We start from the raw sequence: 15,966 nt of genomic DNA, 5'->3' as shown, positions 1-15,966 counted from the left end.
ATAAGTCAGTCAGAGAAAGACAATTACCATATGATCTCTCTGATGTGAGGAATTTGAGAGGCAGGGCAGGGGGCCGTGGGGGTCAGAGAGGGAAAAAAAGTGAAACAAGATGGGACTGGGGAGGGAGACAAACCCTAAGAGACTCTTAATTTCAGGAAACAAACTGAGGGTTGCTGGGGGTGTGGGCGGGGTAGGGATAAGGTGGCTGGGTTATGAACATTGGGAAGGGCATGTGCTATGGTAAGTGTTGTGAATTGTATAAGACTGATGATTCACAGACCTGTACCCCTGAAGCAAATAATACATTATATGTTAATAAAAAAAAAAAGAAGGGCTGGAAAAGTATTCATGTTTTACAGTGGGAGGAACCTTTGTAGTGGAAGGACTCAGGAATGGGGGGATTGAGAATGCCTTTTAATTGACTAAACAAACAGTATCTACAAGAGTAGTCATCTTAAAATATACATGCATATATTTTCATATCCAGTGAGGAGATATATCTTAAGACAGTGGGTTCTGGAGTCAGTTTTCCTGACTTTAAATCCCAGCTTCTTTGCAAACTCTGACTTTGGACTTCTCACTGCCTCTATCTCCTTTACTGTAAAATAGGGAAAGTAATGTACTGATTAGGTACATGATTATTGTATTAATGACCTGAAATGAGCATATGAGCACTTCATGTAAATGTCATTATCATTATCAAGCAAAACTTGGCATCTCCACATAGATACTGACCAGACCCAGAGCAAGCTTAATTACTAGTCGCTTTTTCCCACTTTTGAACAAAACAACTGAAAGAGTAACTTCCAATAACTTCAACATCATAATTATTAACTTAAAATCTCTGTCTAACTTGGAAAATCTTTAAAATATTTATAGTCAGAGAATCTGCCTGCCTTTGTTGGGATAATTATAACTGACACTTCATTTTGTTTAGAAGTAAAACACTTCATGTTTTCTATAAATTCTTCATATGTCAAAGCAGTATGGTGAAAGGCTTATTTTGACTAGAATCTATCAGATCAAGAATCTGAGGCCCATCTGTAATTTGCAAGATATATATACATATATTCTGTAGTGACCCAGATAAAAACAAATAAACAAACAAATACCAGTTAGGGTTAGAGGAAAAAAAAATCTCTGCAGTGTGCTTGTCAGTTATTTTTAGACAAAGATACACAGAGATAGAATCAAGGAGCTGTTTAAAACATAATAGATACTAAGGAAATAGTTGATGATGAAAAAATTTCATAGTATGAGGAAAGTATCAGAATATAATTTGAAGTTTTGTGAGAAACTACAGTACTCTGAGAAATTGGTAACTCTAACAGAAAAGCAATGGTGGGAAACCCAGAGCAGCTTCTAGAATGTGTTGTGATCTTGTAGGGAACTGGAGAGTAGATTCACCATAGACTGATTCCTCAAGTTGAGTCTTTGTAGAATTATAGGGGGTAGGAAAGGGAGTAAGTGAAGGCCTTGGTCATTTGAGGGAAGCTCTGGTGACTGTACCATGGGAGCCATCTAATTGCCCACAACCAGAAGTCATAGCTCCTCAAGCTTCTACCATTCTTTTGCCTGGATGTTGAAGAAGCATGATTCTTCCATGCATTTATGAACAGTATACTGACTACCATTCTTCTCTGACTTTCCCTCCAGAAAACCCGTTATGAAATTTATGTCAGCATTCTAAAAGAAGGAGGCAAGGAGCTCCTGAGTAACAATGAAAGTGAAGCTGCAGGACTGAAGAAGTCACATTCAAGTCCTTCACTGAATCCGGATTCATCCCCCGTCACAGCCAAGGTTAAGCGTAACGTGTCAGAGAGGAAAGATCACCGACCTGAAACACCAAGCATTAAGCAAAAAGTTACTTAGAATCCATCTGTGACCAGGAAGTACTGGTCATGGAGCAAAATAGAGTTTTTCAAGATCTTTCTGGTAAACCCGTGAATATATTTTTAAACAGTCTGTGACTAAACGGTGCATTAGTAACCTTTTCTATTGTATAGTTTTGTTAGTTTCTGTTCTGATTGTCTCTTTGCTCTTAATTTCTTCGCTTTGTTGACTTTTTTGCTACTTGATGACTAATGCACCTTTTTCGTGAGGGGGAGGGGATCATGATTTCAGAATTAATTGTGTGTCACTTTTCCTTTGGTTTTTTTCTTATTTGCCCTCTGCTTAGTCATTTTATGTATTCTTGAATCAGCTATTACACTTTTTGAAGGTTAAAAATTTCAATTCATTGTGAAACATTTAACTGGACGAACTTGGTAGTTAGCAAATTCTAGCCAGAGTTCATATAAGCCTTTATATGTGAAATCTTGCTCAGTCACAGAGGTGAAATTGAGCACTCACAGAAATTCAGTTAAGAATTACAGTTCTGGGACTCAAGATGTTCCACTGTGATGCAGGTGTGCATACATCTTCGCACTTACTGTTGAGTTGTGACCCTGCTTAAAGCAGGGATAGGAAGTGTGAAGGTCAGAGGACTTGGAGAACCTAAGAAGTGCATTAGCTTCCTTGAAGTGTTGATTACATTTCAGCCAAAGAAGGAAAGAGGAAGTGAAATCTTTTGCCATTGAAGGTTGTGGAAAGACAACACCAAGTTCATTTTGTTTCCTAAAGGGTAGTGGCAATAATCGACTCTTGGGGAGCTGTAGCAGTAGGCATGTGGTTGGTGTGTAGGAAATTGTTACCTCACTCCCAGGGTCTAGACTTGGAATCCAGAATCATCTCTATCATCAATACCCTGTCATTCAGGAATTAGGTTATTCGGTCATGGTGTTATTTCCTGTTTATAAAATACTGGGGTCTTCCTAACAAAATAATGTTGCAAATGGGACCCCTTTTGTTCTTTTTTTAATCAAGACAAAATAAGACAGGAAAAAGTGGCTGCAGTTCAGCAATGCAATGAATACTGATTCTTTAAAATAAATCTGAAAATAATAAATTGAATGAATTGTGGTTGGAAAACTGAAGAATCTACTGGTTGCCTATGCAAGGTTACTTTATTCTTATCTCAGTCTTTTTGATAGCCAATTCACTCTGCCACTATTGAACGTTTTCATAAAAGTAAGTACTTCATTTTAAATCATTATTTTCTACCTACGCAACATAGTTTTATTAACCTTATAGTAATGAGTCTGTTCCTGTGATGGTCCCTTTGCAGTTTAGGATGATAAACAGCACATTCTCTTATAGAGGAAGAGAAAGTGAAAAATGAGCCCTCTATGAGTTAGAAGTTTCTGATTTTGAAATCCTGAAACTTTGTGATCCTGAAAGCTATAATCTCCATGCCTTCAGATCTATTGGAATCACTTTGAGTACTCTTTTCCTTCCCATACATACTTGCTCTAGTTCTACTCAGTTTATTAGTTAAAGGTCTATGACCAAAGAATCAGGGACTCTGCATGAATATCATGGTTCTGGTAAATTAGAGAAAACCTGCTATTAAACTGTGGTGGTTTCTAGTGGCATATTGTTCTGGTATGCCAGCATTATTTATTAACATTTATTTCCTTTACCTCTATAAATGCCCATATTTGCTAGTGCCCAGAAAAGAGAAACCCCATGCTATGGTTGTAGCTGCTTGCTTTGTGATAAATATTTTGCCACACCTTTGAAAAACTCACTTTAACCCTCTATCTTGTTTACATAAAGGCAATGACTAAATTTATGTTTCAGAACCATAAAACAAACAAGGTGTTACCAATATGGCCCTGTGTACCTGATTCATTTCTGTAGCTTCTGACCAAATCCAAGATTTCCACGAGGGAATCATCTTTCTTCCTTAAATCTGAATAATTAGCCTGTTTGTTTTCTGCCTAGATAGTCATACCAAGCAGAGAGAAATACCTAGACTATATCATCCCTGAGCTTCAATAACTAAAGAAAAATAAACATCCCTGATTGGCTTGAATGTGTTTGTCCACAGTGTGACTGTGTCTGTGTATATAGAATGTCTCTGTGTATTTTGCTTAAAGTATATAATAGACATGAAATGGTACCTTGCTGCAGTGTTTCTGACATTTAGAGTAGTTCTGAAATGCTCAGTTGGCATCAGCACCACTACAGCATTATACCTAGTGTATGATTCACTAATGTTAGCCACAGGAACTCTATATATGCTAATAGATAAACAAATGAGAAGGACACTTGGAAGCTACCGTATACTATGTTTGCATAGTTTCTCTTTAAAAACAACTGCAAAAGGTTTTTCTGTTAGCCAGGATCCCGGATTGCCCTGAAATGATGTTGCCCATCTTCAGGGATGCATTGAGGATACCTCTGCCCAATCTGTTGTCAGTGCACCTAGCAGGCCAAGAGTGTATCCAATAGGAGGAAAGGGTCCCTGATTTGACTAGATTCTGAATCTTGCCCATAACCAACCACAATTTCCTTCATGATAATTTCTTTCGTGTGGTATCTAGTCAGAAGAAACTGAAGACATTTCCTTTCACAGCTATCCCAAGCCTGCTGCCTTGTTCACCGTACAGGGGACCTCTCCTCCTTTCCTTTTGAAGGTACTCCCCCTCTTCCCATCCCCACTCCTCACCCATACCTCAGCACCAGGAGCCTTGGGATTTCTCTCCATGTGATAAATCATTATTCTCCTTCACATAAATACACTTAATATTATTTTTTGTACAGAAAATCTTGATAGCCATCAGAACACTTTGGTGATAGTCTTGTTGCAAAATTGACCATAGAAGTGGCCCATGTATAAAATCTTTTGAGTGTTTTCAAGATTTGTTCCCCCACCTCGCATGTTGACCTTTCGAGAGACGTCAGAAATCCATTGTTAGCAATCAAACTTAACTACTAGCATGCAGAGCCTTCATTTTATTGCCAGGCTATAGCCATTGTTTGAAGTGAGTTTTTTAGAAACATTTTGGTAACTCTTAGCAGCGCCCAAGTAAACCAAGCAATACTTCATGTATTTTAATTAATCATAAGTAAAACCAATATGTAGGAGACTCCTCTGGTAGAACTGTAGTTCCTATTGATCTTAGGTAAAGAAGGTAGAAAGCAACTGTGCAAGACCCTCTAGGCTTCTCTGTTATCCTAATTCAGAAGATGAGGACTGTGTCCTAGTCCAGAGCAGTATGAGGGAATTAATTCTGGAAGAGCGAAATTGGCTGGCTTTCTAAGACCAAGCTAGAGGTGGTCTCTAGAGTTTGTATTTCACCCTGTGGCCAAACCACAGAACTTCTGAGGCTACAGAAGAATTTATATAACCAGCAGTGAAGGAGAGTTTTCTGCTGGCCCTAGCCTGCTACTCCTTCTGATGTAAAGAGCTTGAAAAGCTGTTCTTAGGTCAGGCAGGGCCTGATTTGGTATGAGCTTTAACTCTGCTCTGCCTTTATCCCTAATCATAGACAACGGAAAGAAACTTTACCTTTTAGAAGTTGTCTTACTATCAAGACTTTCTTGAGAATAGTTAGTTGTTCTTTGAGTTTGAATTCCTTTGGCATCTTTCCTTGTAGTCATCAGTTAGGCTTTTTTAAGCCAGAATTCACAGGGAGTTTTAGAGTGTTGTAGGTCCAAGTTTCGGTACCTTAGCTCATGGACCTAGTCAAGTTTTCAGCACATTGGTAGCTACCTTCCTTAATTTTAGCAGCGAACAATCTCTTCACTTTTCGAATGACAATTTTTCCCAGTTGTAACAGTAACATTGTTAAACAAAGAACCAAAGTGGCATCCTAGGACTTATTAGAAGTAGAGTTTAGTTAATGAATAATAGTGTGACTTTGGGTTTAAATAGCATCTGCTTTTCTCAGCATCTAAGTTACTCTGACAAAAGATCAGTCAGCCTTGCGGGCAGATGAGTCTCTGGGTCTACCTTGCTCGAAAGCTTTCTTGCTGTCTCTTCTCCCAGGCCACGTCAGGTGACTAATTGGCCTCAGGTCAACAGGTATTTCCATCAGCCTTTTGACATCTTATACTATCAAGTCACATAGAGGACTCTACAGGTCAGTAGTTCACTACAAAATAATCCCAACAAGTGATAGGGAGGTGCTTTGTCCTCTAGATTCCTTTTCAATGTCTCACTGTTAAAAGGGGGACTAAAGTCCAAAGCCATTGTCATTCTCCTTTTGTACCTGTAGTATCCAAAACCCAAGTGGGCAGCCTTCTGCTTAAGACAATAATACCCATTGCATGCAAAGAGAATATCTTCATAGAGAGAATGTCAGTACATACTTGAATCTGCATGATAGTTTGTTGACTTGAATGCAACAGCAAGAAAATATTGCAAGTTAAGTAATTGTATATACAGTTTCCTTAAATCTCCCTGGCTCGTTCTTTGTAATTTATGTGTGTATCTGTAGTATTGCAGGCTTTTGGAGAATATTCATAGAGCTAGTACGTCAGACATCAAAGAAAATGCTTTCTGTCACCTGCCAATGTTGTATTGTGGGTATTTATAGTTGTATGTATGTATATGTATATGTATCAATGTGTAGACTGTATATCAGTATATGGTAAAAGTATATCAAATTTATTTTTATCTTTAATAACCAGTGTGATATGAAAAGCAAGTAAAAATCTCATAGGATTGATTATATAATACAGTTATTGAGAGTATATATAGTGGTACTGTTTTATTAAACTTAAAATGATATTTTGATTAGATTTTTAATAAGATTGTATGTTTAAAAATTTCATCTAAGATCTTTGAATCACCAGGGCAAAAATGACTCTGAACTAACTTTGTGAAACTATTTTAGTGTACTGTGTACAATACTAATGGGATGGCTCATTATAATTTGCAATATACAGAAGAAAAAAAAAACAGGCATCCTATGCAGTCTTCACAACTTCAGTATTCTGAGAACTAAACCATAAAATCAAACTGACAGTTTTGGGCTTATTACAAAATGTGATGCTTTAAAGCACACGTTCTTTATTGTTGTAATTGGTCCAGAAAAATAGAGCTTTCAGAAGAATTGAATAAGTGCCCACCATATCATTTTTGTGCCTGTGTCTGTTTTACAGTAGTTCAAACCACTCTTCTAGTACCACCTCCTTACACTCTTTACTTTAAAGAAATATTACAATGTTCAAGTGTATCAGGGCTTCCCAAGATCAGGTACTATATTCTAGGTTTGCAGTTGTACAAATTAGCATCTAGTATCACAAGTAAAAGAATTTTAGGGCAGGCTATGGACCAGGTTAAAACTTTATTTAATATTTTTATACTTAGGTCTCTTCCTGCCTCTCCCCAAAGAAGAGCCACTGGCCTTAGTTGTTTGAGCTTATTGCTTGTCTTACAGTGTGTAAATAGATAACTAGAGATTAAATGTGTATTAACCAGCATGTTTGGTGTATTTAAAGCCGCAACTGAGTATGTTTGAGTGAGTGATTGAGTGCAGTATATTTTTAAACATACTGTCTCCTATTCTTTGCATCTGGTTCAGAGAATTGGAGTTGTGGGGTGGGAGACTAATCTTCAGTTCCAGTCTGCAGTAGTGTGTTGATTGGAGTTTTTATTAATTCTACAGTCTCAAACTATTTTTGCAAATATATTTCCTAATTTGTTCTTGACGTGCAGTGAACTGGCTCTGTGACTTATCAGCAGGGTCTTTGTTCTGCAAGAGTGTGTTTCTTTCTAAAAATTATAGTGATTTGCAAAAGCATCCATTTGATTCAGAAAGTATATACAAAAGGAGTAGCAAAAATAAAGTTTCATTTTGGGCCTTAATCATTTGAAATGTTTGGACTTTTAATACAAAGCCATGCAGGTTATAAAGCCAAGTAACCATTTGGTGTGGATAATAATATTCACTGTATAGAGAGTATATATGCACATTGATTTTTAATGCTGTTAGAATACTTTTTTAAGCTATAGGAATGAGACTAATTAGACCCAATTGAAGTTAGGAGGCTTGTTAAGGGAAGTGTGTGAGCTGGTTGCCTTCCATTTAAGGTAGACATACATGTGGTCAGTCCTCTGCTCCTGAGAGATTCAGAACTGGTTTACTGTCCCTTTAGGTGTGTAAGGGGAAAGTCTTACACATCTGGGCCTCTCACATGTGTACATACACTTGCACACATGTGCACCTAGTGAATGTTTCAAGTTATAGAAACTTAAAACACAAAGGGCCAGAGTGTAAATGAGATGATGAATGGGAGTGGGTGGAAGCTGCATCACAGGAATGTTTTCTAAGGGCTAGGGAGGAGTTTCAGCTCTAGTGTCTGACTTTGAGAAGCACTGGATTTTTAACAAATATGTGAGGATGTAGGTATCACATCCACCAAATTGAAATCTTTCTTATAATTCACAAGCAGGAGGTCTCCCAACACCCCGCAGTCGCATGGGGACATTCCAGAAGGCTGATTGATGTTCACTATTTTCCAGGGTGGCATTCCGTTGAGATAGGAACATAAATGGAGAAGCAACAAAGTACTTACCATAGGAGCATTGATGTGAATTGTACACACTCCCTTTTGAGCTGTACTGGTGAGAAGCTGAGATTGAAGTATGCTGAACAGTTAAGCAATGACAGTGAAGATGGAGATGAAAAGAAACTTAGCTAAAATGTATTTTCCTTTGCAGGGTAAAGAGCTAAACTCTCACTAATTGTGTTATAAAAAGCACCTTCTCTTCAATTCCTGAAAATGTTGGTTAGTGTAGAGAAATTTGGGGTTTCACTTGCCATTTCCCTCTGAGCTTGTATAGACAAGACTTTAGATACTTCCAGGAGAATCCTATTCAGAAAGCTGTTAAGGACAGTACTGTAGGTCTGAGGCTCCTTGCTCTGACCCCTGAATACTGGGGCACTACAGAGGGTGATGATATATTCTCTCTGCAAAGCGGAGCTTCTCTTCTGGCCTTCCACTCCACTAGGGCTTCTACTGAGCAGCAAGCACATCCTGGATTTCAGTGCTATTTCCCCAGCTTTGGGAATCAAGCTGTTCTAAGAGTTTGACCCTGCTGAGGAAAGATATCCACTCAGAGTGACTGAGTCACTGGTGGTGACACATGACAAAGGTATTTTTAAAATTCTCTACCTGAAGCCAAGACCATATATTTTGCCTTTGCAGGAAACAAACTGGCACATTGAACTCTAACCAGGGAGGGATGATATCTTGCCTTTGCACCCAGATTTCTGGAAATGGATGTTTCAGTTCTGTGCGAAGGGTCAAGAAACACTAAGCTTATTGCTTCGCATTTCTGCTCAGTTCAGATGAGAGCTGTGGGTAAAGGCCTAAATGCCTCCCTGCATTCTCTTTTACCTCAGGTTTTAGGAGCCCGTTTCTAGAACAGAAATTTATACAAGTGGAGAACCAATACTGTCAGCCTTGATTACTGTAGGATGGGTAGAAGGGTGGTAGGTAGTATGTATCCTTTAATATAGAACAAGCTTCTAACTTTTCCAGCCTAGTAACTGAGTTATATTTGCTGTGATTCGATTAATTGGCAGTGTGGAACATTCCTTTATCTTCAAAATTTTCTCCACCAATCATTGCAGTTTGACTGCAGTCCTGGTGCCATATCTCCCTGCAAACTGTGAAGGTAGTGACAAAAGAGCAGACTACTCCTTTTCAGTGGCCAGTCTGTCAGCATTAGCAGACCTAGGTAAGCTAGTGGGACTGAATTCTGTACTGGAAACCTGTTCCTTATTATCACCCACCAGACTGAAGAAATGCCATCTCCTAGAAAATTATGGCATTTATGGTGGTCATCTTTTTAATGGAACAGTAATTTATGTGGGTATTGTTAAAGTGTTTAGAGAATATTTTGAAAATTAAGTTTACATTTTACAATTGCTTTATTTTTTATTAAAATAGTTGTATATAAATATTACCCCATTTCACTGTTGTTGAAGTAAACCTAAACCATGTAGACAAGTGAGTCACCTGATGTGTATAGAACCAGTGACATATACACAGTACTTTTCTCGATTGTGTAAATGTTTATGAATATAACTGTTCCTGTGTTTTTATAAGTTGGGGATAATTTGTTGTTTTACAACAACAAAATCTTGGATTTAAGTGGATTTTATGTAATGGAAGTCATGCAAAATAGCAAAGGATTTAAAATATGTATATGATATATGTAAATGTACAAACTTTAGAAAAATAAATTAACAAATTTCAATCATTTAGGGGAATATTTTTATTTGCTTATTTAAGCAACTGTATAATACCTTTAAAAATCAAAACAACACAATACACCCCCCGCATTAAAAAATTAGCCAAAAGCCTACAGTGAGAGATTTGACCAGGGTAATTGATTAAAGGTACTAAGAAAGTCAAACTGTTAACTCTTACTCACCTCCATTAATTTCTTTAAAACTTGTGTTTACACAAAGGTTGATGAGACTTAGGAGACATACTGTCTTCATCAGGAGGCTTTAAGCAAGGAAAGAACAAAACTTTTAAAGTAATCTCAAAAATTAATTTGCATTCCTATATTCCTAACACTTTTTATCAAGGTAAAAGGACTGAAGAGTTAATTATTGCCCTAAAATTCAAATGCTCCTCACTGCTTTATGGTGCCTAGTGTATACATCTGTATTCTCATAACCAAACTTAATGTTAAAAATAACATCTGTTGAATTGAAAAATTAAAAAATAAAATTCCACCCTAATCACCTAACTTCAGAATATTTAAGAAAATATTTTATGTTTGGGGATATGGGACTTTTTTTTTAGTGTTCCAAGATTCACTGTTTATAACACCACACCCAGTGCTCCATGCAATACGTGCCCTCCTTAGCACCCATCACCAGGTTCACATAACCCCCAACACCTCCATTCGAAACCCTCAGTTTGTTTCTCAGAGTCCACACCCTCTCATGGCTCATCTCCCCCCAATTCACCCCAATTCACTTTTCCTTTCCTTTCCCCTAATGTCTTCCATGTTATTCCTTATGCTTCACAAGTAAGTGAAACCATGTAATTGACTTTCTCTCCTTGACTTATTTTGCTAAGCGTAATCTTCTCCAGTCCCGTCCATGTTGACAAAAGTTGGGTATTCATCCTTTCTGATGGAGGCATAATACTCCATTGTATATATGGACCATATCTTCTTTATTCATTCATCCATTGAAGGGTATCTTGGCTCTTTCCGTAGTTTGGCAATTCTGGACATTGCTGCTATGAACTTTGGAATGCAGATGGCCCTTCTTCTCACAACATCTGTGTCTTTGGGGTAAATACCCAGTAGTGCAATTGCAGGGTCATAGGGAAAGCTCTATTTTTAATTTCTTTTTTTTTTTAATATTTTATTTATTTGACAGAGAGAAATCACAATTAGGCAGAGAGGCAGGCAGAGAGAGAGAGAGAAGGAAGCAGGCTCCCTGTGGAGTGGAGAGCCCGATACAGGGCTCAATCCCAGGACACTGGGATCATGACCCGAGCCGAAGGCAGAGGCTTTAACCCACTGAGCCACCCGGCGCCCCAACTATTTTTAATTTAAGGAATCTCCACACTATATTCCAAAGTGGCTGCACCAACTTGCATTCCCACCAACAGTGTTAGAGGGTTCCCCTTTCTCCACATCCTCTCCACACTTGCTATTTCCTGTCTTGTTACTTATGGCCATTCTAACTGGTGTTAAGGTGGTATCTCAGCATGGTTTTGATTTGAATTTCCCTGAGGCTAATGATGATGAACATTTTTTCATGTGTCTGTTAGCCATTTGTATGTCTTCATTGGAGAAGTGTCTGTTCATGTCTTCTGCCTATTTTTTGCCGTGATTATCTGTTTTGTGTGTGTTGAGTTTGAGGAGTCCTTTATAGATCTTGGATATCAGCCCTTTGTCTGTACTGTCATTTTCGAATATCTTCTCCCATTCCATGGGTTGCCTCTTTGTTTTGTTGACTGTTTCCTTTGCTGTGCAGAAGCTTTTGATCTTGATGAGGTCCCGAAAGTTTATTTTTGCTGTGGTTCCATTGCCTTTGGAGACATGTCTTGAAAGAAGTTGCTGTGGCCGATGTCAAAGAGGTTATTGCCTATGTTCTCTTCTAGGATTTCGATATATTCCTGCCTCACATTGAGATCCTTTATCAATTTTGAGCTTATCTTTGTGTATGGTATAAGAGAACAGTAGAGTTTCATTCTTCTATACATAGCTCTCCAGTTTTTGCAGCACCATTTATTGAAGAGGCTGTCTTATTTCCACTGGATATTTTTTTCTGCTTTCTCAAAGATTATTTGACCATAGGTTTGCAGGTCCATATCTGGGTTCTCTACTCTGTTCCACTGGTCTACGTGTCTGTTTTTGTGCCAGTACCATGCTGTCTTAGTGATCACAGCTTTGTAGTAAAGCTTGAATTCAGACAACGTGATGCCCCCAGCTTTGTTTTTCTTTTTCAACATTTCTGTAGCAATTTCAGGTCTTTTCTGGTTCCATATAAATTTTAGGATTATTTTTTCTAGAACTTCGAAAAATGCTGTTGGAATTTTGATCGGGATGGCATTGAAAGTATAGATTGCTCTGGGCAGCATAGACATTTTAACAATTTTTATTCTTCCAATCCGTGAACATGAAATGTTTTTCCATATTTGTGTGTCTTTAGCTTTTTCCTGAGTGTGCTGTAGTTCTTCAAGTACAGAACCTTTGCCTCTTTTGTTAGGCTTATTCCCAGGTATCTTATGGTTCTTGGTGCTAGAGTAAATGGAATTGATTCTCTAATTGCCCTTTCTATAGTTTCATTGTTAGTGTGTAAGAAAGCAACTGATTTCCGTACATTGATTTTGTATCCTGCGACATTACTGAATTCCTGTATGAGTTCTAGTAGTTTGGGGGTGGAGTCTTTTGGGTTTTCCATATAAAGTGTCACGTGATCTGTGAAGAGAGTTTGACTTCTCTTTGCCAATTTGAATACCTCTTATTTTTTTTTGTTGTTGTTGTTGTCTGATTGCTGTTGCTAGGACTTCTAGTACAATGTCGAACAACAGTGACAAGGGTGGGCTTTTCCCTGTTGAGAATGATATTCGCTGTGGGATTTTTGCAGACAGATTTTATGACGTTCAGGAATGTTTCCTCTATGCCTATACTTTGGAGAGTTTTATTCAGGAAAGGATCCTGTATTTTGTCAAATGCTTCTTCTGCATCAATTGGGAGGACCATGTGGTTCTTCTTTCTTCTCTTATTTATTTGTTCTGTCACATTCATTGATTTGCAAATGTTGAACCACAGTTGCATCCCAGGGATAAATCCTATCTGGTCATGGTGGATAATCTTCTTAATGTATTGTTGGATCCTATCAGCTAGGATCTTGTTGAGAATCTTGGCATCCATATTCATCAGGGATATTGGCCTGAAATTCTCCTCTTTGATGGGGTCTTTGCCTGGTTTGGGGATCAGGGTAATGATGGTTTCATAGGAAGAGTCTGAAAGTTTTCATTCTGTTTCTATTTTTTGAAGCAGCTTTAGGAAAATGGGTAGTATTTCTTCTTTGAAAGTTTGGTAGAATGCCCCAGGGAGTCCGTCAGATCCCGGGCTCTTGTTCTTTGGGAGGTTTTTGATCACTGCTTCAATCTCATTACTAGATATTGGTCTCTTCAGGTTGTCAATTTCTTCCTGATGCAGTCTTGGAAGTTTACAGTTTTCGAGGAATGCATCCATTTCATCTAGGTTGCTTAACTTATCGGCGTATAATTGTTGACAATAATTTCTGATGATTATTTCTATTTCCTTGGTGTTAGTTGTGATCTCTCCCTTTCATTCATAATTTTATTAATTTATAGCCTTCTCTCTTCTCTTTTGGATTCATTTGGCCAATTGTTTATCGGTCTTATTGATTCTTTCAAAAAACTAGCTTCTAGTTTCATTGATGTGTTCTACTGTATCTCTACTTTCTAACTCATTGATCTCTGCTCTGATCTTAATTATTTCACATCATGTGTACAGGGTTGGCTTACTTTGTTGTTGATTCTCCAGTTCTTTAAGGTGTCAAGAGACTTGGTATATTTGGGATTTTTTTTTTTTTTTTGAGTGAGCCTTGGATAGCTATGTATTTCCCCTTATATGGCCTTTGCCATATCCCATAGGTTTTGGACTGATGTTTCTTCATTGTCAGTGGTTTCCATGAATTGTTTAAGTTCTTCCTTGATTTCCTGGTTGTACCAAACATTCTTGCGCTTCCAAGTGTTTGAATTCCTTCCAAATTTTATCTTTTAGTTGAGTTTCAGTTGTAAAGCATTGTGGTCTGAGAATAGACAGGGAATAATCTGAAATTTTTGGCATTTTTGGCAGTTGAGCCCTGGTTTTGACCCAGTGTCTGGTCTATTCTGGAGAAGGTCCATGTGTGCTTGAGTAGAATGAGTATTCTGTTGTTTTAGGGTGGAATGTTCTGTAGATATCTACGAGGTCCATGTGGTTGAGTGTGTCATTCACTGCTCTTATTTCCTTGTTGATTTTTGGCTTGGATGATCTATCTGTTACTGAGAGTGGCATGTTATGATCCCCTACGATTAATGTATTCATATCAATATGACTATTTTGTTTAACAGTTGGGTTATGTAGTTGGCTGCTCCAGAAAAACCCAGTATGGGAGCATAAATATTTACAATTGTTAGATCTTCTTGGTGGATAGTCCCTTAATGAATGATGTATTGTCCTTCTGTATCTCTGACCACAGTAAGTCTAATTTATCTGATATGAGAATTGCTACCCCAGCTTTTTTTTTTTTTTTTTTTTTTTTGAGGCCTTTTGGAATGAAAGATGCTTCTCCATCCTTCACCTTCAGTCTGGATATATCTTTAGGTTCCAAATGTGTCTCTTGTAGACAACATATGGATGGGTCCCATTGTTTTAGCCAGTCTACAACCCTGTGCTATTTTATGCATTTAGGTCATTCACACTGAGAGTGATTATTGAAAGATACTTTTTTATGGACATCATGTTGTCTGTAAAGTCCTTGTTTCTATAGATTGTCTCTGTAAAATTCTGTTTTATGTCACTCTTTGGTTCTTTCTTCTTTTATAGACAACCCCCCTTAGTATTTCTTGTAGTGCCAGCTTGGTGGTCATATACTCTTTTAAACCTTGATGGTCTTGGAAGCGATCTCTCCATTTTGAATGTCAACCTTGCTGGATAAAATATTCTTGGCTGCATGTTCTTCTCATTTAGTGCCCCGAGTATGTCTTGCCAGCCCTTTCTGGCTTGCCAGGTTTTTGTTGACAGGTCTGATATTATTCTGATGGACTGTCCTATGTGCGTAAGGAATCTCTTCATCCTAGCTGCCCTTAATACCTCCTGTCTGAAATTATGATTTGTGAATTTCACAATTAAGTGTCTGAAGTTCTTTCTAGACTTGTTGATCTTGGGGAGTGTCCTTTCTGCCTCTAGAACATGAACACTTGTTCCATTCCCCAGATTAGGGAAATTTTCATCCAGGATTTGTTCAACTCTATCTTCTAGTCTTCTGTCTTTCTCCACCCACTCAGGGATCCCAATAATTCTGACATTGCAACGTTTCATGGCTCCATTTATTTTCCTAATTCTGTTTTCATGGCCTCTAAGCTGTTTGTTTCAGGCCTGATCCTTCTGTTCTATCAGTTTGTCTTCTAGATCACTAATTTGATCTGCCTCTGTTATACCCTAACTCTCCATTGATGATCTCGTGCCCCTGTAGAGATCCAGAAGTGTATATTCTTACATCTCAGGCTGATTTCATGGGTGTTCAGAGTGTCCTGGTAGATATTTGGCTCATTTCAGGGGACCAGTTGAAACAAGGTCTCCTACTTCTCCATCATCTTGCCTCCACATCGGATTTGGGATTTTTGAAGCAAGATAGTTGATAAATGAATGAAACTGTTTCCTGGCAGAGATGAAAACTGCTGCATATGTATTTCACAGATAAATAAATAGATTGGGGTGGGGAAGTAGGAGGAGATAGGTCCTTTGGCACCCCTTGCCTTCCACTAAAATTTCCTGTGTGACTCTCAAACATGAATCCTCTTACATAAAAATTGAATCATATTGTACACTGGAAACTAATGTTATAAAGTCAA

The 15,966-nt window shown here is 38.0% G+C and overlaps 1 protein-coding gene across 4 annotated transcripts in view; it reads left to right on the top strand.

Annotated features, from left to right (window-relative positions):
• Positions 1–6,582, top strand: part of PSD3 (pleckstrin and Sec7 domain containing 3) — a 614,599-nt gene extending 608,017 nt beyond the window's left edge. For all 4 annotated transcript variants that reach the window (XM_045991818.1, XM_045991828.1, XM_045991839.1 and 1 more), the window contains one exon: positions 1,657–6,582. In XM_045991818.1, the coding sequence (XP_045847774.1) occupies positions 1,657–1,872 (216 nt within the window). In that variant the 3' untranslated portion in view covers positions 1,873–6,582. The remainder of the gene's footprint in view (positions 1–1,656) is intronic.
• The last annotated feature ends 9,384 nt before the right edge of the window (positions 6,583–15,966 follow it).

Source organism: Meles meles, chromosome 2 (assembly GCF_922984935.1).
Source record: "Meles meles chromosome 2, mMelMel3.1 paternal haplotype, whole genome shotgun sequence".
NCBI lineage: Eukaryota > Metazoa > Chordata > Mammalia > Carnivora > Mustelidae > Meles > Meles meles.
This window is presented reverse-complemented; position numbering and strand designations above follow the sequence as displayed.